The sequence below is a fragment of the Sinohyriopsis cumingii genome, chromosome 7, assembly GCF_028554795.1.
Source record: "Sinohyriopsis cumingii isolate HCF-2022 chromosome 7, ASM2855479v2, whole genome shotgun sequence".
Lineage (NCBI taxonomy): Eukaryota > Metazoa > Mollusca > Bivalvia > Unionida > Unionidae > Sinohyriopsis > Sinohyriopsis cumingii.
Window position 1 is genome coordinate 127,221,593 of NC_142967.1, and position 24,948 is coordinate 127,246,540.

Sequence of the window (24,948 nt, forward strand, 5' to 3'; positions counted from 1 at the left end):
GCTTGGTGTATATGTCTTGATATAATTTTGGTACCAGTATGACTGAAGTCCTTGGTGCTTTGTTGTCTTCATCCAAAGTTATAGATTGTTGTTGTACGTCATTACAAAGTTGTATTATCAATATAACTGAGGTTCTTGGTGGTTATTGTATTTGTCTTTATAAACTTGTGTCATCAGAATCTTTGTATAATTGTATTGTTGATTTAACTGAAGTCCATGGTGGTTATTGTATTTGTCTTTATAAACTTGTGTCATCAGAATCTTTGTATAATTGTATTGTTGATTTAACTGAAGTCCATGGTGGTTATTGTATTTGTCTTTATAAACTTGTGTCATCAGAATCTTTGTATAATTGTATTGTTGATTTAACTGAAGTCCATGGTGGTTATTGTATTTGTCTTTATAAACTTGTGTCATCAAAATCTTTGTATAATTGTATTGTTGATTTAACTGAAGTCCATGGTGGTTATTGTTTGTGTCTTTATGTAATTGTGTTGTAAACTTAACTGAAGTCCTAAATTAAGCAGTCAGAAAAGGAAAGTGGCAGCTGTCATGTAACAAAAGGTTATTGGATTTTATATATAACCAAATGAAGAATTCCAGCATTTGTTTTATAAGACCATCTTTATGGCATTACATACATGACAGATTTGGACAGTTGGTTGCTGAAGAGAGATCTTTAAATTAAGTCTGATAAATAAAAGTAAATACCAGTTGCTGTTGACTGATGTAAAGACAACCTCTTGAGCTGTTTGGATTGTAATTGACAGGTTTGCACTTTGGATTGAATGTGAGTGTGATTTAGATGATCATGGGTTTACAGTTAGGAGATATTTGTGGATTGAATGTGAGTGTAGAATGATTATTGATTTTTAGGATGATACCACCTGAATCATTATTGGCTTCATTGTAAGATGGGATGGGGAATCAGTCTACAACCGATTTTCATTTCTGATTCAACTGTACATTAGATAATATTGAACATTACACAAAAATGAGTGGATTCTTTTTAGCAACAATTAACAGAGTTCTAAAATAGTTTTGTCAGTTTGAATAAGTAATAGCTTGACAATAAAAGCTGTTAATATTAAGGCTTTGCTTTGTGCCAGTGCTGTGAGAATCTTATATTCAGACTTAGAACAGATTGATTGTAGGCACCATAATCTGCAGTTTGTATTATCACTTGTCCTACACTGGATCAATTATGTCTATTCCTGTCAGCTTCGCATCAGAAAATGGTTATTAAAGTGGCACATGATCAAAAAATCTGCCACTGATGTGTCAGAACTGACAACATTGGTGTAGGGGTCCTGCCTTAACTATGTATCTACTGCAAGATAAGAAATTGGGTGGATATTGCTAGCAATATTGGCTGTAGAGTTAATTGGCAGGGAGTACTTTCAGATAATGTGAGAGGAAGGCTTTATTGCTTATCCCTTGGTTCCACCAGCAGAGTTGTTCTCTTGTGGTGTGAATTTTATGGTATTCTTACTTTGGCTGAAAAAAATTTAGTCATAAATATTGATGATAAAGATACAAACTTTCTCAGAAGATAAGTACAGTAAACAACTTGATTTCAGGATCACTTGTGACTACAGTAAATAAATAAGGCTTACTTTTAATTCAAGTAGCGAGTTCAGAAAAGTCGGTGTTGAGTTGAGAAATGGGATGATCTGTTGTCTGATATCCATCTGTCTACATTTTTCTCATCACTATTCCTCTTAAACTACTTGGAGGAATGCCATGAAATTTACACATTCATTGCATCGTCTACTTGATGCTAGATGAAAATAATGAATTTCCGGGACATTCCTTTTTTGCCCCACAGAACGTCATTCCCTTCAAGGGACTTGGTAATGTTACAAGTATTATGTAATTTCACTCAGTTGCCTACATTGCCCCAGTAAGTTCAGTGTTTCTTATTTTCTCATTTTCTCTACTATATACTAACTTTTGAAACTTGTGACTTGCATTTTTCTATTCTATGCTTGATTATTTTAATAACCCAATACTTTCTGTACTTAATACTCACTTTTTGCTTTACTGTTACTACACTAGAAGAGATTTTTAGATGGCCTGTTGTCTTTGGTCTGTCAATCCATTAGCACAAGTTATCACTAATCCTCCTAAATGACCTAGTGGATTGCCTTGAAATTTAACACAGAAATTCATTCCATGGTTAGTCCTAAATGACCTGGTGCATTGCCTTGAAATTTAACACAGAAATTCATTCCATGGTCTAGTCATTCTTAAAGGAAAATGGTGCTAAATTTGACATCCAGTATGGCTGCCTAAACAGCCATCTTTGAAATCTTGTCATTACTACTCCTGAACGGATGGTCAGATCTACATTTTGTTTTCCCTGAAATAATTCTTTAGTTGGTCCTAAATGAAAACAGTGTAAATCTGACATCCAATATGGTAACCACAGCAGCCATCTTGTTGCTATTTACCCAACGTGGATGGTCACATCAACGTGGGGTTTTCACAAAAAGGCATAATGTCTGATTGATCATAGATGAAAATGTGCTGATCTGACATTCAAAATGGCTACCACAGTGGCCATCTTAGAAACCTTGTTATTGCTATGTCAACATGGGTTTTCAGTAAAGGCTTCTTATGATGTCCATTTGATCTTAAATAAAAATAGTTCTGATCCAACATCCTATATGGCCATAACAGAATACATCTTGAAAATCATACGGTTGCTGCTCCTTTTGAATGGAACATCATATGTTGCAAATATTAGATCACACCTCTCCAAAATGGTGACTATATCTACATGGTTTTGTTTATTTCACCTGTAGACTTCTTATGATGCCTGTTTGGTTCTGAATGAAAATGGTACCTGTTGTAGACTCAATATGGCTGCCCAGACAACTGTCTTTAAAATCTTATGGTTACTTCTTCCTCTGAATAGATGATGATTATGATGGTTTTTCACCAAGGCCAAAATGAAAATGGTACCATTTGTATGTCCAGTATGGCTCCCATGAAAACTGTCTTACAAATTTTGTTGTGACTACTGAATGAAAGATTACTATGATATGGTGTTTTTACAAAAAAAAATATTCTTTGTCCAAAATGAACATTCTACCAAGCCGTTAGTCAATATGTGAACCATAGCAGCTAATTTGAAAATTTTGTTACTGCTGAAGAATGTAAGAATTTTTTCAACACCCCACAGTTACGGTCTTATCTTGAATTCCTGGAAATTGTTCTTGCCCAGTAGGATGATAGCCCTTTTGATGGACTCTTGTTTCCTGGAAACTGTTCTCACCCAGTAGAATGTCAGTCCTTTTCAGGGACTCTTGTTTCCTGGAAATGTTCTTGCCCTGTATGTTGTCAAACCTTTTGAGAAACTCTTGCTTCAACCTGAAATGCAATTTTCTCTACTCAGTACTTGCTTTTATTCAGATTGGTACATACTGTTAAATACTTTATACTTGGTTATGTGAACTTGATGCTTACTATAAGATAAAAAGAAACCTTGTAAACAAACTTGCTTTCAAGAGGACTTGTCTATAAACTTGCTTTCAAGAGGACTTGTCCATAAACTTGCTTTCAAGAGGACTTGTCCATAAGCTTGCTTTCAAGAGGACTTGTTTATAAACTTGCTTTCAAGGGGACTTGCCTATAAACTTGCTTTCAAAAGGACTTGTCTATAAACTTGCTTTCAAGAGGACTTGTCTTTAAACTTGCTTTCAAGAGGACTTGTCCATAAACTTGCTTTCAAGAGGACTTGGCCATAAACTTGCTTTCAAGAGGACTTGGCCATAAACTTGCTTTCAAGAGGACTGGTCTATAAATTTGCTTTCAAGAGGACTTGGCCATAAACTTGCTTTCAAGAGGACTGGTCTATAAACTTGCTTTCAAGAGGACTGGTCTATAAACTTGCTTTCAAGAGGACTTGGCCATAAACTTGCTTTCAAGAGGACTGGTCTATAAACTTGCTTTCAAGAGGACTGGTCTATAAACTTGCTTTCAAGAGGACTGGTCTATAAACTTGCTTTCAAGAGGACTGGTCTATAAACTTGCTTTCAAGAGGACTGGTCTATAAACTTGCTTTCAAGAGGACTTGGCCATAAACTTGCTTTCAAGAGGACTGGTCTATAAACTTGCTTTCAAGAGGACTGGTCTATAAACTTGCTTTCAAGAGGACTTGGCCATAAACTTGCTTTCAAGAGGACTGGTCTATAAACTTGCTTTCAAGAGGACTGGTCTATAAACTTGCTTTCAAGAGGACTGGTCTATAAACTTGCTTTCAAGAGGACTGGTCTATAAACTTGCTTTCAAGAGGACTTGGCCATAAACTTGCTTTCAAGAGGACTGGTCTATAAACTTGCTTTCAAGAGGACTGGTCTATAAACTTGCTTTCAAGAGGACTTGGCCATAAACTTGCTTTCAAGAGGACTTGGCCATAAACTTGCTTTCAAGAGGACTGGTCTATAAACTTGCTTTCAAGAGGACTGGTCTATAAACTTGCTTTCAAGAGGACTTGGCCATAAACTTGCTTTCAAGAGGACTTGGCCATAAACTTGCTTTCAAGAGGACTGGTCTATAAACTTGCTTTCAAGAGGACTGGTCTATAAACTTGCTTTCAAGAGGACTGGTCTATAAACTTGCTTTCAAGAGGACTGGTCTATAAACTTGCTTTCAAGAGGACTTGGCCATAAACTTGCTTTCAAGAGGACTTGGCCATAAACTTGCTTTCAAGAGGACTGGTCTATAAACTTGCTTTCAAGAGGACTGGTCTATAAACTTGCTTTCAAGAGGACTGGTCTATAAACTTGCTTTCAAGAGGACTGGTCTATAAACTTGCTTTCAAGAGGACTGGTCTATAAACTTGCTTTCAAGAGGACTGGTCTATAAACTTGCTTTCAAGAGGACTGGTCTATAAACTTGCTTTCAAGAGGACTTGGCCATAAACTTGCTTTCAAGAGGACTGGTCTATAAACTTGCTTTCAAGAGGACTGGTCTATAAACTTGCTTTCAAGAGGACTGGTCTATAAACTTGCTTTCAAGAGGACTGGTCTATAAACTTGCTTTCAAGAGGACTTGGCCATAAACTTGCTTTCAAGAGGACTTGGCCATAAACTTGCTTTCAAGAGGACTGGTCTATAAACTTGCTTTCAAGAGGACTGGTCTATAAACTTGCTTTCAAGAGGACTTGGCCATAAACTTGCTTTCAAGAGGACTTGGCCATAAACTTGCTTTCAAGAGGACTTGGCCATAAACTTGCTTTCAAGAGGACTGGTCTATAAACTTGCTTTCAAGAGGACTGGTCTATAAACTTGCTTTCAAGAGGACTGGTCTATAAACTTGCTTTCAAGAGGACTTGGCCATAAACTTGCTTTCAAGAGGACTTGGCCATAAACTTGCTTTCAAGAGGACTTGGCCATAAACTTGCTTTCAAGAGGACTGGTCTATAAACTTGCTTTCAAGAGGACTGGTCTATAAACTTGCTTTCAAGAGGACTGGTCTATAAACTTGCTTTCAAGAGGACTGGTCTATAAACTTGCTTTCAAGAGGACTTGGCCATAAACTTGCTTTCAAGAGGACTGGTCTATAAACTTGCTTTCAAGAGGACTGGTCTATAAACTTGCTTTCAAGAGGACTGGTCTATAAACTTGCTTTCAAGAGGACTTGGCCATAAACTTGCTTTCAAGAGGACTGGTCTATAAACTTGCTTTCAAGAGGACTGGTCTATAAACTTGCTTTCAAGAGGACTGGTCTATAAACTTGCTTTCAAGAGGACTTGGCCATAAACTTGCTTTCAAGAGGACTTGGCCATAAACTTGCTTTCAAGAGGACTGGTCTATAAACTTGCTTTCAAGAGGACTGGTCTATAAACTTGCTTTCAAGAGGACTGGTCTATAAACTTGCTTTCAAGAGGACTTGGCCATAAACTTGCTTTCAAGAGGACTTGGCCATAAACTTGCTTTCAAGAGGACTTGGCCATAAACCTGCTTTCAAGAGAACTTGGCCATAAACTTGCTTTCAAGAGGACTTGGCCATAAACTTGCTTTCAAGAGGACTTGGCCATAAACTTGCTTTCAAGAGGACTTGGCCATAAACTTGCTTTCAAGAGGACTTGGCCATAAACTTGCTTTCAAGAGGACTGGTCTATAAACTTGCTTTCAAGAGGACTGGTCTATAAACTTGCTTTCAAGAGGACTGGTCTATAAACTTGCTTTCAAGAGGACTTGGCCATAAACTTGCTTTCAAGAGGACTTGGCCATAAACTTGCTTTCAAGAGGACTGGTCTATAAACTTGCTTTCAAGAGGACTGGTCTATAAACTTGCTTTCAAGAGGACTGGTCTATAAACTTGCTTTCAAGAGGACTGGTCTATAAACTTGCTTTCAAGAGGACTTGGCCATAAACTTGCTTTCAAGAGGACTTGGCCATAAACTTGCTTTCAAGAGGACTTGGCCATAAACTTGCTTTCAAGAGGACTGGTCTATAAACTTGCTTTCAAGAGGACTGGTCTATAAACTTGCTTTCAAGAGGACTGGTCTATAAACTTGCTTTCAAGAGGACTGGTCTATAAACTTGCTTTCAAGAGGACTTGGCCATAAACTTGCTTTCAAGAGGACTGGTCTATAAACTTGCTTTCAAGAGGACTGGTCTATAAACTTGCTTTCAAGAGGACTGGTCTATAAACTTGCTTTCAAGAGGACTTGGCCATAAACTTGCTTTCAAGAGGACTGGTCTATAAACTTGCTTTCAAGAGGACTGGTCTATAAACTTGCTTTCAAGAGGACTGGTCTATAAACTTGCTTTCAAGAGGACTGGTCTATAAACTTGCTTTCAAGAGGACTGGTCTATAAACTTGCTTTCAAGAGGACTTGGCCATAAACTTGCTTTCAAGAGGACTTGGCCATAAACTTGCTTTCAAGAGGACTGGTCTATAAACTTGCTTTCAAGAGGACTGGTCTATAAACTTGCTTTCAAGAGGACTGGTCTATAAACTTGCTTTCAAGAGGACTTGGCCATAAACTTGCTTTCAAGAGGACTTGGCCATAAACTTGCTTTCAAGAGGACTTGGCCATAAACTTGCTTTCAAGAGGACTTGGCCATAAACTTGCTTTCAAGAGGACTTGGCCATAAACTTGCTTTCAAGAGGACTTGGCCATAAACTTGCTTTCAAGAGGACTTGTCCATAAACTTGCTTTCAAGAGGACTTGGCCATAAACTTGCTTTCAAGAGGACTTGGCCATAAACTTGCTTTCAAGAGGACTTGGCCATAAACTTGCTTTCAAGAGGACTTGGCCATAAACTCGTTTTCAAGAGGACTTGGCCATAAACTCGCTTTCAAGAGGACTTGGCCATAAACTTGCTTTCAAGAGGACTTGTCCATAAACTTGCTTTCAAGAGGACTTGGCCATAAACTTGCTTTCAAGAGGACTTGGCCATAAACTTGCTTTCAAGAGGACTTGGCCATAAACTTGCTTTCAAGAGGACTTGGCCATAAACTTGCTTTCAAGAGGACTTGGCCATAAACTTGCTTTCAAGAGGACTTGGCCATAAACTTGCTTTCAAGAGGACTTGGCCATAAACTTGCTTTCAAGAGGACTTGGCCATAAACTTGCTTTCAAGAGGACTTGGCCATAAACTTGCTTTCAAGAGGACTTGGCCATAAACTTGCTTTCAAGAGGACTTGGCCATAAACTTGCTTTCAAGAGGACTTGTCCATAAACTTGCTTTCAAGAGGACTTGGCCATAAACTTGCTTTCAAGAGGACTTGGCCATAAACTTGCTTTCAAGAGGACTTGTCCATAAACTTGCTTTCAAGAGGACTTGGCCATAAACTTGCTTTCAAGAGGACTTGGCCATAAACTTGCTTTCAAGAGGACTTGGCCATAAACTTGCTTTCAAGAGGACTGGTCCATAAACTTGCTTTCAAGAGGACTTGTCCATAAATGTATTTATTATACAGCCACTACTTCTCCCAACTATTTGAAATCTCTGGTCAGTGATGTCAACCCAATTCACAATTTATTCAGTTAATAGTTATCTGGACATCTTACCATTCAGACTAATTCTATATTTCCTGATGGATATGGACAAGTCCTTTTTTCCTGATAAAGCTGGATATCTTGTCATTCAGACAAAGTCTATACTTCTTGATTGATCTGGATAAAAATATTTTATTGCAGTTACATGTAGTGTATTAAATGTTTCAAAAATAACAAATGAAGATGGAATGATAAAATGATGTTGAAGTCTTGCATTGACATAAAAAGAAATCAGTTAAATGTCAAGACCCTGAAAACTGGTGACACCTCACTCAACAATGAATTTAAAGAGACCCAGTCTCAGAGCACAATCATGTAGCCTATGATCAGGCCCTGTCTCAAAATACTGTCTTACAGTCTGTGAAGGCCCTATCTCAAAATACTGTCGTACAGTTTATGAAGGCCCTGTGTCAAAATACTGTCTTATAGTCTGTGAAGGCCCTGTCTGAAAATACTGTTTTATAGTCTGTGAAGGCCCTGTCTCAAAATACTGTCTTATATTCTGTGAAGGTCCTGTCTCAAAGTACTGTCTTACAGTTTATGAAGGCCGTGTCAAAATACTGTCTTATAGTCTGTGAAGGCCCTGTCTCAAAATACTGTCTTACAGTTTATGAAGGCCCTGTCTCAAAATACTGTCTTATATTCTGTGAAGATCCTGTCTGAAAATACTGTTTTATAGTCTGTGAAGGTTCTGTCTCAAAATACTGTCTTATAGTCTGTGAAGGCCCTTCTCAGAATACTGTCTTAGAGTCTATGAGTTCCCTGTCTCAAAATACTGTCGATAGTCTGTGAGTTCCCTGTCTCAAAATGCTGTCTTATAGTCTGTGAAGATCCTGTCTCAAAATACTGTCAATCAAGATATCCCATCTCAAAACACTTTCATTTAGTCCATGAAGAGATTCCATTTAAAAGTACTATCATTTAGTCAGTGAACAAGCCCATTCTCACACAATTGTCGTTTAGTCTATGAACAAGCCCTTTCTCAAACCATTATCATTTAGTCGATGAACAAGCGCCTTCTCACACAGTTGTCATTTAGTCTATGAAGTGGTGCTATCCCAAGAGTGTTATCATTTAGTACGGTTTTCATATTATTTATTACTGTTTGCATATCATTTACTACTGTTTGCATATCATTTAGCATTGTTTGCATATCATTTACTACTGTTTGCATATCATTTAGTACTGTTTGCATATAATTTACTACAGTTTGCATATCAGTTAGTACTGTTTGTGTATACAATATGCCCTCTTGTGTAATGTTTATATTATATTATTGTTGAATCATATTGAATCAAGTTTGCATTCTAATTGATAGCATTAAGAGATGACTTTGTGCAAGAACCCGTAGATACTGGTGTTGCTGTGGGAAACAGTGTGACCTTGTTATGTCGCCCTCCCAGAGGTGAACCTGAGCCAACTATCATTTGGCTATGGAATTCAGAACCAGTCGTGACAGGTGGTCGCATCCAGATTCTTAAGGATGGGGACCTGAAGTTTACTTCTGTACTAAAACAGGATGCAGGAGATTACGAATGTCAGGCCAAGAATGAAGCAGGAGCCAAAACCAGTCGTCCAGCAAAACTGTCTGTTTATGGTAAATTGAGCCTTGGATAACTACCTTAGTTTCTGAAGTTGTCATCTACTTTTAATAGATTTAAGGAAAGAAAGAAAATTTATTTTCTATTGCTGATCATTTCAATGTATAGTGTTCATACAACATTAAAAAGTGTATGAATGTTGGGTTGGTTTCATAAATTACTGATAATCGGTAGTCTTTGAAAAGTGCTTGAATTTTTAATCAAATGCATTTTATTGAAAATAATTATTTACTGATATAATTATCAAGAAAAAAAATATATTACATATGTCATATGTTCCTAAAAAAATTATAGATTGGGTTTCATGTGTGCTCATTAGTAATTGACCTCATTTGAGATTGTACCCATCTCATGTTTTCTCGATTGGGTCTCATGTGTGCTCATTAGTAATTGATTGACCTCATTTGAGATTGTACAAATCTCATGCTCTCTAGATTGAGTCTCGTGTTCTCTTTAGTAATTGACCTCATCTGAGATTGTACCCATCTCATGCTCTCTAGATTGGGTCTCATGTGTGCTCATTAGTAATTGACCTCATTTGAGATTGTACCCATCTCATGCTCTCTAGATTGAGTCTCATGTATGCTCATTAGTAATTGACCTCATTTGAGATTGTACCCATCTCATGCTTTCTAGATTGGGTCTCGTGTGCTCTTTAGTAATTGACCTCATTTGAGATTGTACCCATCTCATGCTCTCTAGATGGGTCTCGTGTGCTCATTAGTAATTGACTTCATTTGAGATTGTACCCATCTCATGCTCTCTAGATTGGGTCTCATGTATGCTCATTAGTAATTGACCTCATTTGAGATTGTACCCATCTCATGCTCTCTAGATTGGGTCTCATGTGTGCTCATTAGTAATTGACCTCATTTGAGATTGTACCCATCTCATGCTTTCTAGATTGGGTCTCATGTGTGCTCATTAGTAATTGACCTTATTTGAGATTGTACCCATCTCATGCTCTCTAAATTAATGTCTTATTTCGGTCAAATATTCTATAATGGGAAGTGTATTTTCAAATGCATTTGCAATAAGGACTCTATATAAGGGCTGGCATGTGAAGTGTAGAAAAACTGCATCAAGCTGAGAGATGTTGCAACAATCCTTTTATGTCCATGGAGAATCAGACTGCAACTCAGAAACTGAACTGAAGTTCATTTTAGTTCAACATAATGGTTCTGAACATTGCAAATACACTTTTTCCAAGTTGACAAGAGATGTACATACTTCATTACACATTTGTGAAAATTGGTTCAGTATCTGGAAAGTTGCTTCTGCCTTGCAGATAAAGTCTTGTTAGGGTTGACTGGGTATATATGCTTATAATATTGAGCAAATGATGCTGACTTGGATAAAGCCTTGTTAGGGTTGACTTGTGGGTATATATGCTTATAATATTGAGCAAATGATGCCTTGCGGATAAAGTCTTGTTAAGGTTGGCTTGTGGGTATATATGCTTATAATATTGAGCAAATGATGCCTTGTGGATAAAGTCTTGTTAGGGTTGACTGAGTATATATGCTTATAATATTGAGCAAATGATGCTGACTTGGATAAAGTCTTGTTAGGGTTGACTTGTGGGTATATATGCTTATAATGTTGAGCAAATGATGCCTTGCAGATAAAGTCTTGTTACGGTTGGCTTGTGGGTATATATGCTTATAATATTGAGCAAATGATGCCTTGTGGATAAAGTCTTGTTAGGGTTGACTGGGTATATATGCTTATAATATTGAGCAAATGATGCCTTGTGGATAAAGTCTTGTTAAGGTTGAGTTGTGAGTATATATGCTTATAATATTGAGCAAATGATGCTGACATTGCATGAGATATAATACATAGAAATGGAGAAATTATTTAAAGAATTGTTTTTTTTAAAATAAAATACACAAACAAGAGAATTAAAAGAAATTAATTCTTAAAATCTATTCATCTACCCACATTTCTTAGTCAACTGCTCTTGGATTTACCAGTCAGGTAGATGTTGGCAAGGTGAGCAGGCCCACTTTGATCTCTTAGCAGCATTTATTTTGAGCTCAGTATTTTTTTTGTTTACCTCATTTTTAGATGTTCCCGTCATTGATAAATTTCCAAAAGATGTGACCATAGGGGAAGGTCAGAATGTGGAGTTTCATTGTGGAGTGACTGGAGACCCACCTCTTAGTATCACCTGGAGGAAAGAGGGAGGTGACATCAGTACAAATGACAGGTGACAAATTTGAAACAGTTTTTAATGATGATGGAAATTGGGAGAGCTATTTATTTGGTTATAATGGGATGATCAGAATAATCTTGACTGTATAGTAAGGTGGTGAAACTGGTTAAAGGTAGATTTTAAATAAACCGATATAAGTAAAAGTAAAAACGTATATTTATACACACCTCCAAAAAAAGTAAAGATGTAAAAAGGTCTTTAAAGCCTTGTACAAGATAAAAATAAATGTAATGAAAAGAAGAATCCTTAAAGTTCACAGTCCAACTTTGTTATTTAAATCACTTTCTTGTTGAATGTTGAAGATTGTCACTAGTGACACTTTGTCACAAAGTTTCTTGGCATTACAAAGATTAAGTGTCAAAACACTTGATACTTAAGGACTAAACTTTTTTCTTGTTGACTAAAATATCCTTTGGTTCCTTCTTCAAGTTCATATGTAAGCCTCACTTTTATTTTTCTTCAGGGTATACAGTGACAAGGAAAGTGGTACACTGCGTATAGAGGACGTAAAGGCAGGAGATGAAGGAACATACATCTGCATGGCTCAGAATGGTGTTGGGTCCTCTGAGGCTATAGCCAAGCTTAAAGTTGAATGTACGTGTTTTGTATTATAAAATTTTAATCTTGGATTAAAACGTCCATGTATTGTTTTAATGATGAATACTACCCCAACCATGTAGTCCAATTAGATCCCAACTCTGTATTTGTGATGCTACTGTATTTATCCCTTCTCCATATTTGTAACAATCTTATGTTTATCCCTTCTCCATATTTGTAACAATCTTATGTTTATCCCTGCTTCATATTTGTAACAATTTAATGTTTATTTCCTCTCCATATTTGTAACAATTTAATGTTTATTTCCTCTCCATATTTGTAATAATTTTATGTTTATCACTCTTTGCCTAAATTTCCAGCTTTAGTTGGTGAGTCTGTAGGACATTGGAGAATGTAATGGAATGTAGTTTGAACCAGTCATTTTTTATAATAGGAATAACCACTTAATGACAGATATTTAGCACTGCTAGTCATAGAAAGGAAGAATTTATGGGATGGCCGCTTGTTGGTCATCCATCATCAGATGCCCATCTGTCTTTTTATAACTACTTCTTTTAAGCTTCTGAAAAGGATTGCTGCAAAACTTGACACGCGCATTCATCCAGGGGTCTAGTTGGTTCTAAATGAAAATGTTGCAAATCTGATTTCCACTATAGCTGTCATGGCAGTCATCTTAAAATTCTGATGAATGGGAAGTCATGGGGTTTTCACCAGAATTCTTATGATGTTTATTTAGTTGGTCCTAATGAAAATAGTGTCATCTGGACTTTGAATATGACCACTTCATCTGGACATCGAATATGACCACTCTCATCTGGTCATCGAATATGACCACTGACATTTTGAAATTGTTGTTACAACTGCTAGACCTGAAGGGATGGTCATATCAGTATAGGGTTTTCACTTAAATCTTTTTTTCTGGATGGTCCCAAACAGTGCTAATCTGACATCCAGTATTGTCATCACAGCAACCATCTTGACAGTACTGCCATTCGTGAAAGTCATTTAACATGGGTTTTCCCTGGAAGAATTCTTACAGTGTCTGGTTGGTTCCAAATAAAAATTGTACAGACATGCAATATGGGCATTTCTCAAATATGGCTGCCGGCAATGAACATTGAACATCGTTTCATTAGTTCCCCTAATTGGATTGTCATCAGTATGTTGTTTTCATCAGAAGATTTCTTATGCTGCTGTCTATCATTTAGGGACTCTTGTTAGTACTTTTGAGGGACTTGTCTGTGTTTTGAGGGACTCTTTTGGAGCAGCTGTGGATACATATGGTTACTCTCCTGAGTAGTTGTTTGTAGGGACATGCATGCCTACCTACCTACCTACCTACCTACCCACCTACCTACCTACCTACCCACCTACTTACAAACATCAATAGATACTTTATTCCCACGAACATACATACACACACATTAACACGTACATGCATGAAGACACACAGACACATACTCATACTTTCATGCATGCATACATACATACATACATACATACATACATACATACATACATACATGTGTATGTCCATCCATCTGTCTGTCTGTCCATTCATCAATGCATCATATATACAAACATATATACATATGTGTATGGACTGTTGAAATCATCTGCAAATGGATAATAGAAATATGATGATGGTTTTTTTTCTGTATGCCTGATACTTACCCATCGTCCAAAAATACTACTTGCATACTGCCATAGGACTCATTAAAAACACAAAATATTGAATAACCTTGCCATTATGTATTAAGGATCTTTGCTGTGATATCTAACAGACATCCACAAACCTATCATCTCCATGATTTTCAGATCCCCCTTCTTTCCTTGTGCGGCCAAAAAACCAGATTGTGGCTCGTGGCAGGACAGTTACCCTGCAGTGTGTGTCAACAGGCAGCCCTGTACCCACTGTGTACTGGAGCATTGGATCCCCACCGGTAGGAAGTGGCAATTATTTTTGCATTTGTTTATTCGTTTGTTTAAAGTGTTGAAACACTGAAGTTAGGCTGTGGCTTGTCATCAGGTTTGTCTGCAAAGGGAGTACCATACACACATTTATACAAAAAACTAAGTAATTACCTTGACTACTGATAACCAGGTAAAATTAATAATCTTATTGAAAGTAAATGTAGTACTGTATAAAGTCTGGATGATGAATGCATATGTGAAAGTAAGTATATGTGGATAATTACTGCATAATGGAAAGTGCATATGGTAAATAGCTGTATAGTGGAAAACAAGATGAAAAGGTGTTTTTTATTTATTCTTTTTAAATTGCCTTTTTGCTGTTTTTCCTTTCTTTAATCAGTCATCAGTAATATGCTATTAGTCTGATGATCTGTGTAATGACTTGTCAGTAGAATGCTATTTAGTCTGGATGACCTGTGTAATGAATCATCAGTCATGCTATTTAGTCTGGATGATCTGTGTAATGACTTGTCAGTTGAATGCTATTTAGTCTGGATGATCTGTGTAATGACTCTTCAGTAGAATGCTATTTAATCTGGATGATCTGTGTAATGACTCTTCAGTAGAATGCTATTTATTCTGGATGATCTGTGTAATGACTCTTCAGTAGAATGCTATTTATTCTGGATGATCTGTGTAATGACCTGTCAGTTGAATGCTATTTAGTCTGGATGATCTGTGTAATGACTCTTCAGTAGAATGCTATTTATTCTGGATGATCTGTGTAATGACTCTTCAGTAGAATGCTATTTATTCTGGATGATCTGTGTAATGACTCTTCAGTAGAATGCTATTTATTCTGGATGATCTGTGTAATGACTCTTCAGTAGAATGCTATTTATTCTGGATGATCTGTGTAATGACTCTTCAGTAGAATGCTATGTATTCTGGATGATCTGTGTAATGACCTGTCAGTTGAATGCTATTTAGTCTGGATGATCTGTGTAATGACTCTTCAGTAGAATGCTATTTATTCTGGATGATCTGTGTAATGACTCTTCAGTAGAATGCTATTTATTCTGGATGATCTGTGTAATGACTCTTCAGTAGAATGCTATTTATTCTGGATGATCTGTGTAATGACTCTTCAGTAGAATGCTATTTATTCTGGATGATCTGTGTAATGACTCTTCAGTAGAATGTTGTTTATTCTGGATGATCTGTGTAATGACTCTTCAGTAGAATGCTATTTATTCTGGATGATCTGTGTAATGACTCTTCAGTAGAATGCTATTTATTCTGGATGATCTGTGTATTGAATCAGGTAGTATTCTATTTCTATTTCGTCAGGATGGTCAGTGTTAATATTGAAACTTCATGGTCACTGTTAGTAATGACATAAAATACAAGCATAATTCTTGGTCAGATTAGTTGGAATGGGAGTCGGATTGGAATTAAAAACCCTTTTTTTGTTTCAAGCACATACACCCTTACTCTAGTACAATTACAATTACAAACGGTGTCTAGGTGAAATGTCTTCCTATGGTATAATTACAGTGACAGTTGATATGCAGGTGAAATGTCTTCCTATGGTATAATTACAATGACAGTTGGTATGCAGGTGAAATGTCTTCCTGTGGTATAATTACAATGACAATCAGTGTCCAGGTGAAATGTCTTCCTGTGGTATAATTACAGTGACAGTTGGTATGCAGGTGAAATGTCTTCCTATGGTATAATTACAGTGACAATCAGTGTCCAGGTGAAATGTCTTCCTGTGGTATAATTACATTGACAGTTGGTATGCAGGTGAAATGTCTTCCTATGGTATAATTACAGTGACAATCAGTGTCCAGGTGAAATGTCTTCCTGTGGTATAATTACAGTGACAGTTGGTATGCAGGTGAAATGTCTTCCTATGGTATAATTACAATGACAATCAGTGTTCAGGTGAAATGTCTTCTGTGGTATAATTACAGTGACAGTTGGTATGCAGGTGAAATGTCTTCCTATGGTATAATTACAATGACAATCAGTGTCCAGAAGAAATGTCTTCCTAAGGTATCATTACAATGACAATCGGTGTCCAGGTGAAATGTCTTCCTATGGTATAATTACAATAACAATTGGTATGCAGGTGAAATGTCTTCCTATGGTACAATTACAGTAAATGTACAGTGTCAAAGTCAAAGGTCTTGCTTTAGTATAAATTACAATGACCTTTTGTATAAACAAACGATATGACACTTGTAAGTTGCTTTTTTCTCTGCAGACTTTGGTTTTTCCTAAGCGCGAGTCTGGCCGACTGTCAGTTGCAGAGGATGGAACATTTCGTATTGAGAATGTTCTGAGTAGCGATGAGGGGGAGTACACTTGTGTGGCATACAGCAGTAAGGGTGAATCCAAGGCATCAGCACGCATCATCGTCAGAGGTAATATTCTTTAATAATAAAAGTCCTTATTTATTGAAAAGTTTGAAAATCATAAAATGTTTGAAAAATAATATTAGCCTTTTTTGGCATCTTTGCTTTCTGTTGACAAGTGAATATCTACTTCGAGCATATAAAATAATTAGATTATGTAATAGTCACAAATTTAAAATTGAGAATTTTCTCTGAGTAATTGTATAAAACCTAGTTACGATAAGTGAGATAAATTACCATTAATATCATGTCTGAAAATCTGAACTAATTTTTGACGATGTTTGGTTCACTCTACTCTGCTTCCAACTTGTCATCACTGTAACACTCTGTTCTGTTGCCATTCATAGGTCTGTCACACTGCTCTGCTTACAACTTGTCATAGCTGTATCACTCTGTTCTATTGCCATTCATAACTTTGTCACCCTGCTCTGCTTCCAGCTTGTCATAGCTGTCTCACTTTGTTCTGTTGCCATTCATAGTTCTGTCACCCTGCTCTGCTTCCAACTTGTCATAGCTGTCTCACTCTGTTCTATTGTCATTCATAGCTCTGTCACCTTGCTCTGCTTTCAACTTGTCATAGCTGTATCACTCTGTTCTATTGCCATTCATAGCTCTTTCACCCTGCTCTGCTTCCAGCTTGTCATAGCAGTAGCACTCTGTTCTATTGCCATTCATAGCTCTGTCACCCTGCTCTGCTTCCAGCTTGTCATAGCTGTCTCACTCTGTTCTATTGCCATTCATAGCTCTGTCACCCTGCTCTGCTTCCAACTTGTCATAGCTGTATCACTCTGTTCTATTGCCATTCATAGCTCTGTCACCCTGCTCTGCTTCCAGCTTGTCATAGCTGTCTCTGTTCTATTGCCATTCATAGCTCTGTCACCCTGCTCTGCTTCCAACTTGTCATAGCTGTATCACTCTGTTCTATTGCCATTCATAGCTCTGTCACCCTGCTCTGCTTCCAGCTTGTCATAGCTGTCTCTGTTCTATTGCCATTCATAGCTCTCACCCTGCTCTGCTTCCAGCTTGTCATAGCTGTCTCACTCTGTTATATTGCCATTCATAGCTCTGTCACCTTGCTCTGCTTCCAACCTATCATAGCTGTATCTGTTCTGTTACCATTCATAGCTCTGTCACTCTGCTCTGCTTCCAACTTGTCATAGCTGTATCACTCTTTTCTATTGCCATTCATAACTCTGTCACTCTGCTCTGCTGCCAACCAGTCAGAGTTCCAGTTATGTAGATTTGCTAAAGGAGTTACTTCATATAAATTGGCCAAATTGCAATTCTGGTGCATAGATGACTCGTATCTGCCCAGAATTCCATCTGTCTCTCTGCCCATTGAACCATCGCTATTTTCTCTAGGATGTTGAAAAGGCCCAATGTGCTACTCTTTGCCTGTTTTTGTAATAAGTGATAGACAGTCTTTGTGCCCAGGAATGTTTTGTAATGATATTATAGTTGAGAAGGTTACGGACTTTTACAAAGAGCATTGTTTACATTGAAGATTGGACCTTGTAGTTAAAGATTTTACAGTTTGTGGTTTTATCTTTGTTTTGCTAAACCTTCTTGGCACTTTATGGCCAGTATTGTGCTAATGTGCTGTTATGCTACATACATACATACATACATACATACATATGTACATACATACATACATACATATATACATACATACATACATACATACATATGTACATACATACATACATACATATATACATACATACTTATGTACATATACATATGTACATGCATAAATAAATACATACATACATACACTGACCTATATTTCACATTTTTGAGACCCTCATGATTAGGAAACTTTATCAAATGCAATTACCTGCAGAATCAGGTAAATGCATCATGTGAACCTTATGCCCTTCAGCCTGAATTAGGTTACTGTTGTGACCTATACTATATGCTCCAGTTATCTGCAGTAATCTTTTTGATTACTTCATTTTCTTGGACCACAGTTCATGCATAACCATGTAACACAAGATTACATAAAGCTTGCAATCTGGCCAAGCCTCTATGAGCTGTTTTCTTGTAACTTTAGAGGTGGAATCTGGTACTTGCCATCCAGTGTTGGAAGTATAAAGGCCCAGAGTGCTTAGTCATGTTCTGTTTTTTTTGATGTCATAACCTTTATGTTTAGGTTGGTTTGATTCTTTTCTTATGTTGTCATGACCTTTATGTCTAGGTTGGTTTGATTCTTTTCTTATGTTGTCATGACCTTTATGTCTAGGTTGGTTTGATTTTTTTCTGATGTTGTCATAACCTTTATGTTTAGGTTGGTTTGATTCTTTTCTGATGTTGTCATAACCTTTATGTCTAGGTTGGTTTGATTCTTTTCTGATGTTGTCATAACCTTTATGTCTAGGTTGGTTTGATTCTTTTCTGATGTTGTCATAACCTTTATGTTTAGGTTTGATTCTTTTCTGATGTTGTCATAACCTTTATGTCTAGGTTGGTTTGATTCTTTTCTGATGTTGTCATAATCTTTATGTCTAGGTTGGTTTTATTCTTTTCTTATGTTGTCATAACCTTTATGTCTAGGTTGGTTTGATTCTTTTCTAATGTTGTTATAATCTTTATGTCTAGGTTGGTTTGATTCTTTGCCAATATTTTGTAAAAGTCTTGTTGCATTGTTGAAATGGTTTCCAAACTGTCCTGTATTTTTTCAAGCAAGACAGTTAATAAGAACCATAAAGATAATGGAGATAAATGCATGCTAGAACTTAAAAATGTTATTTACATTTGGTTATTTTTCAGTATTTTTCTTGATCATGAAATCATCTATTTCCCCTACAGTTCATTCAGTTAACATTAGGTCCCAGTCCATGCCAGGTTTACTTTTCATTTGTGCATGTTGATTCCACTGTTGACATTTTCTTGATGTCCTAGCAGTATTATGTGGAAATGATCCAATAATATAGATTAACTAAAACACTACATGTACTTATTATTGGACACTTATAAAACCTGCAAACACTATATGTACTTGTCATTGGACACTTTTAAACACTTATGTATTGGACATCTGTCAAACACTACATGTACTTATTATTGGATACATCATACACTATATGTATTTATTATTGGACACTTATTCTTAAAATCTACACATTTATTATTGGACACTCGTGAAACTACATGTACTTGTTATTTGACACTTGTAAAAAAAAACTATTAAATACTTATCAATAATAGACTTTTAAACTGCTTACCAATTATTGTTGAAGAAATTTGGTTAAAAATATGTTTTATAGGAAAATAATTTGCCCTCAAACAGAAATGCAGGTCATCTTTACACTTCTCACCTTTGTCCTAAAGTATGTTTATATATTAACTAATTAGATGGTGTAGATTGTGTTTCTCTCTCAAATTTTTGTTTTGTTATTTATTTCATTCTTGTTTAAACAAATAAAAATATAGTCTTGAATGCTTGGTACAGATTAGGATTAGTGTGAAATGTGAAGTGTTGTGGACAACCTTTTGTGGTGGTAAGAACATGAAAATATGAAAAATGGTGTTTATGTCCATGCATACTCATTTGACCTTTATTAGTTATAGAGAAACTCCAGACAGTTAGCATGTCACAACTGAGGCTCTACAACAGGTGCATGTCTTTTTTTTATATATTTCCAAACATTGTTGTGATTCTTGAAGTTTATTTCTGTTGTATAGCTTTGCATGCCCCCCTGTTGTCTTACCCCCGTGTTTTCTCCGGCACATTTTTTCAGACGAAGCTGACTTTCTTCCAGAGCACGATGTTCGACCACCTCCGATAATCAAAATTGGTCCACAGAACCAGACATTGCCATTGGACAGTAATGCACTGTTACTGTGCCAGGCCTTGGGAGAACCACAGCCACATATCCGATGGTATCGAGATGGCCACCCTCTCTCTATGAATGATGCAAGATATACACTTCTCAACTCGGGAACCTTACAGATCTCAAGTAAGTTAAAGGACTTTAACATTCACAGGTGTCAAATAGAAACAAGATTAATGCATTTAAATATTCACTTGAAGTATTTTGTCTATGATTTACACTTTACAGAATTGTGATGTGCATAGAAGATTAATGTCTATACCAAACTGTGATGTGCATAGAAGATTAATATCTGTACCAAATTGTGATGTGCATAGAAGATTAATATCTATACCAAATTGTGATGTGCATAGAAGATTAATGTCTATACCAAATACATACACACACACACACACACATTAATATGGGATTGCTGTAGCATTCTGCAGACAGCTTTATGACAGAATTGTATTGATTGTCCTACATGAAGATATGACAGCAGCCACTTGAGAGTCATGTTCTGGTGACCTATTTTATTACCATAATTGCTAATTTTATCAGCCAATCAGACTGAGTCTTATATCTTTGCATTTTGGAGACCATGCAGTATGGCTGAAGAGTATCTACATAAGCAAAGTGATTTGATTAAAAAAATTCAGAAAGCTGCATTTCCATTGGCTAATTCAAAGGTCGCCAGAACATGACCCATAATCGGTCAATGTCAGATCTTAACTTAGTACAGTGGAGATCTGATTTTAATCATACTGAATGATGTCAGTCTGGAAGGTTGCAAAGCCATTCAGGATTCTGGATTGATGTCTGGAAGGTTGCACAGCAATTCAGGATTCTGGATTGATGTCTGGAAGGTTGCACAGCAATTCAGGATTTTGGATTGATGATGTCAGTCTGGAAGGTTGCAAAGCCATTCAGGATTCTGATTGATGATGTCTATCTGGAAGGTTGCATAGCCATTCAGGATTCTGGATTAATGATGTCTGTCTGGAAGGTTGCACAGCCATTCAGGATTCTGGATTGATGATGTCTGTCTGGAAGGTTGCACAGCCATTCAAGATTCTGGATTGATGATGTCTGTCTGGAAGGTTGCAAAGCCATTCAGGATTCTGGATTGATGATGTCTGTCTGGAAGGTTGCACAGCCATTCAAGATTCTGGATTGATGATGTTTGTCTGGAAGGTTGCACAGCCATTCAGGATTCTGGATTGATGATGTCAATCTGGAAGGTTGCACAGCCATTCAGAATTCTGGATTGATGATGTCTGTCTATCCAATTGCCCATCTGTATGCTACTGTGGCAGTAGCATTGAGATTGTCTTAAGGTAAATTTCTCCTGCAGTTATGGTTACAGAGTCGCATAACTTTTGTAGATAAATATTTCATGAGAAGCTTAACAGTCATCACTGAACTAGGTCACTGTGATCAATATTTAACAGTTTGTTATCTGGCCATAGTGCCATTAGCAGTTTTAATTTTAGCAATGTTGAGGTAAAACATTAATTCAGCATTTTGTTTCAGGCCTGATGCTTGAAGACACAGGCATGTATGCATGTAAAGCTGTCAGCGAAACAGGTGAGACGACATGGGAAGCCTTTCTAAAAGTGGAAGGTAAGTTAGTTGGAAAACATAGATGGAAAACATGTGGACTGTTTTTGTCAATCATTTATGATCATGTCATTTTAGCAATACATTTTTATAGACTAGATAAGTAAATGGATGGTCTTTCATTCATTTTCCATCCATTAGCACATGTTTGTTGTCATTACTTCTCCATGACTACTTGTAAGATTGCAACACATTCATCCGATAGTCTAGTTTTTAAATTTTTTTTATCACTACTCATCTGGAATTAAGGATTGTGTCGGTGTAGGGTTTTCATGAAAAGATTCTTATATGTCCTGTTGGACCTAAATGAAAATGGAGCTGATCTGATGTCCAGTATGGCCACCACTGCAAATGGTGCCTATCTGATGTCCAATATGGCCACCACTGCAAATGGTCCCTATCCGATGCCCAATATGGCCACCACTACAGATGGAGCCTATCTGATGTCCAATATGGCCACCACTGTAGATGGTGCCTATCTGATGTCCAATATGGCCACCACTGCAAATGGGGCCTATCTAATGTCCAATATGGCCACCACTGCAAATGGTTCCAATCTAATGTCCAATATGACCACCACTGCAGATGGTGCCTATCTGATGTCCAATATGACCACCACTGCAGATGGAGCCTATCTGATGTCAAATATGGCCACCACTGCAAATGGTACCTATCTAATGCCCAATATGGCCACCACTGCAGATGGGGCATATCTGATGTCCAATATGGCCACCACTGCAAATGGTGCCTATCTGGTGTTCAATATGGCTACCACTGCAGCCATCTTGAAAATGTTGTCACCGCTCCTTCTGAAGAGAAAGTCATACATGGTGTTTTCACCTCTTATGATGTCTAGTTGTTCATAAATTGAAATGGTACATGAAAATCTTCTTATTGCTACTTCTCCTGAATGATCGATCATATTAGCATGGAATTTTCACTGAAAGACGTCTTTCTTATGTCTAGTTGGTCATAAATGAATTTGGTCACGACAGTATGGAAAATTTTATGTTATCACTATATGCCCAAGATGGCTGGTCATATCAACACTGTCCGTTAACCAGAAGACTTTGTATGATTTCTTATTCATCCTGAATCTCTATTAGACCTCTAATTTTTGTTGTCCTGTATTGGACCTCTAATTTTTGTTGTCCTGTATTGGACCTCTAATGTTGTCCTCTGTTAGACCTCTAATGTTGTCCTCTGTTAGACCTCTAATGTTGTCCTCTATTAGACCTCTAATCTTGTCCTCTATTAGACCTCTAATCTTGTCCTCTATTAGACCTCTAATGTTGTCCTGTATTAGACCTCTAATGTTGACCTCTGTTAGACCTCTAATGTTGTCCTCTGTTAGACCTCTAATGTTGTCCTCTGTTAGACCTCTTATTTTATTGTCCTCTGTTAGACCTCTAATGTTGTCCTGTATTAGACCTCTAATGTTGTCCTCTGTTAGACCTCTAATGTTATCCTCTGTTAGACCTCTAATGTTGTCCTCTATTAGACCTCTTATTTTATTGTCCTCTGTTAGACCTCTAATGTTGTCCTGTATTAGACCTCTAATCTTGTCCTCTGTTAGACCTTTAATGTTGTCCTGTATTAGACCTCTAATGTTGTCCTCTGTTAGACCTCTAATGTTGTCCTGTATTAGACCTCTTATTTTATTGTCCTGTATTAGACCTCTAATCTTGTCCTGTGTTAGACCTCTAATGCTTTCTGTTGTTAATTTGTGACACATCTTTAAAGATCAAATTTAGTTACATGTGAAAAATTGTGTGTCTTTCAAGAAAACTGTTTTAGAAAAGGTACAGGTATTACGAATATGACAAATTTTATACATTTTGGAAGGAAAAGAATTTTAGACATTTTGTATTACTTTTCAGCAACCTGCTTATCATCTGAAAAATGTTACAATTGCCAAAAATTATAGAACTATTTATGGGTTGGAAAAATTGAATTTTATGGCAAAGTGGTCACTTTTTTGTTCATTTTTCAGCATCGTCTAACAGTAATCCTAGTGTTTTGGCATCAAAGACTCCAGATGTTGCATCTTTTCCTGTCCCACCTTCAAAACCAGATGTTAATGATGTCATGGACACAGCTGTTCATCTCCAGTGGCAACCTAGCATGGATCCTGGAACATCTGCATCGTTTGGGTATCAAGTGGAATATTTTGGATATGGAGCTGACAGTGTGAGTAATCTCCCCTTTAGTACTAGTAATGCACTCTTGTGTGTGATTATTATGTTTTTAATGTAGCTTTAACAATTTTTCAGTCATATCGCTACGATGTTTGCAGTGTGGCAGTTTATAGTGATGTCTAGCACTGGGGCATCATGCCGCAAACATATGGCATGATGTCCCACCCAGTCACATTATCCTGACACCAGGCCAACCAGTCCTAACACTAATCTCTCCTAGTGCCTTACATTTTTGTAAGTCTTTGGTATGACAAGGCCAGGAATCGAACCCACGACCTCCCGCTTCCGAGGCGGATGCTATAACCACTAGGCCACTAGCAGTCAATATACTCCTGTAAGAAAATGGGTTCAAAGTTCTAATTGATATGAATATTTGAATGCACTTTGTTTTATTTAAATAGTGGAGGATATCCTTGACTGTTCATATTATGGGTTTGAGGATATCGCTTCAAGCACTCTTGCCATTTATAAGTGATTTACAACAAATACTTGTCCCTGTCATTCTATTTTTTTTCAGTTAAGTACACTGATCTATATCTTACTTATGATGATGCTAAAATCTGACAGTAGGCTTCATAGAC

The 24,948-nt window shown here is 37.0% G+C and overlaps 1 protein-coding gene across 5 annotated transcripts in view; it reads left to right on the forward strand.

Moving 5' to 3' along the window:
- The window catches only part of LOC149796087 (roundabout homolog 2-like), a 394,782-nt gene that overhangs the window by 332,351 nt on the left and 37,483 nt on the right, over positions 1 to 24,948 (forward strand). For 4 of the 5 annotated variants that reach the window (XM_089966001.1, XM_089966005.1, XM_089966002.1 and 1 more), the window contains 8 exons: positions 9,339 to 9,617; positions 11,692 to 11,833; positions 12,303 to 12,433; positions 14,216 to 14,340; positions 16,584 to 16,743; positions 20,478 to 20,696; positions 22,083 to 22,172; positions 24,163 to 24,359. In XM_089966001.1, the coding sequence (XP_089822127.1) occupies positions 9,339 to 9,617; positions 11,692 to 11,833; positions 12,303 to 12,433; positions 14,216 to 14,340; positions 16,584 to 16,743; positions 20,478 to 20,696; positions 22,083 to 22,172; positions 24,163 to 24,359 (1,343 nt within the window). The remainder of the gene's footprint in view (positions 1 to 9,338; positions 9,618 to 11,691; positions 11,834 to 12,302; positions 12,434 to 14,215; positions 14,341 to 16,583; positions 16,744 to 20,477; positions 20,697 to 22,082; positions 22,173 to 24,162; positions 24,360 to 24,948) is intronic. The other variant, XM_089966004.1, reaches the window with a different exon arrangement.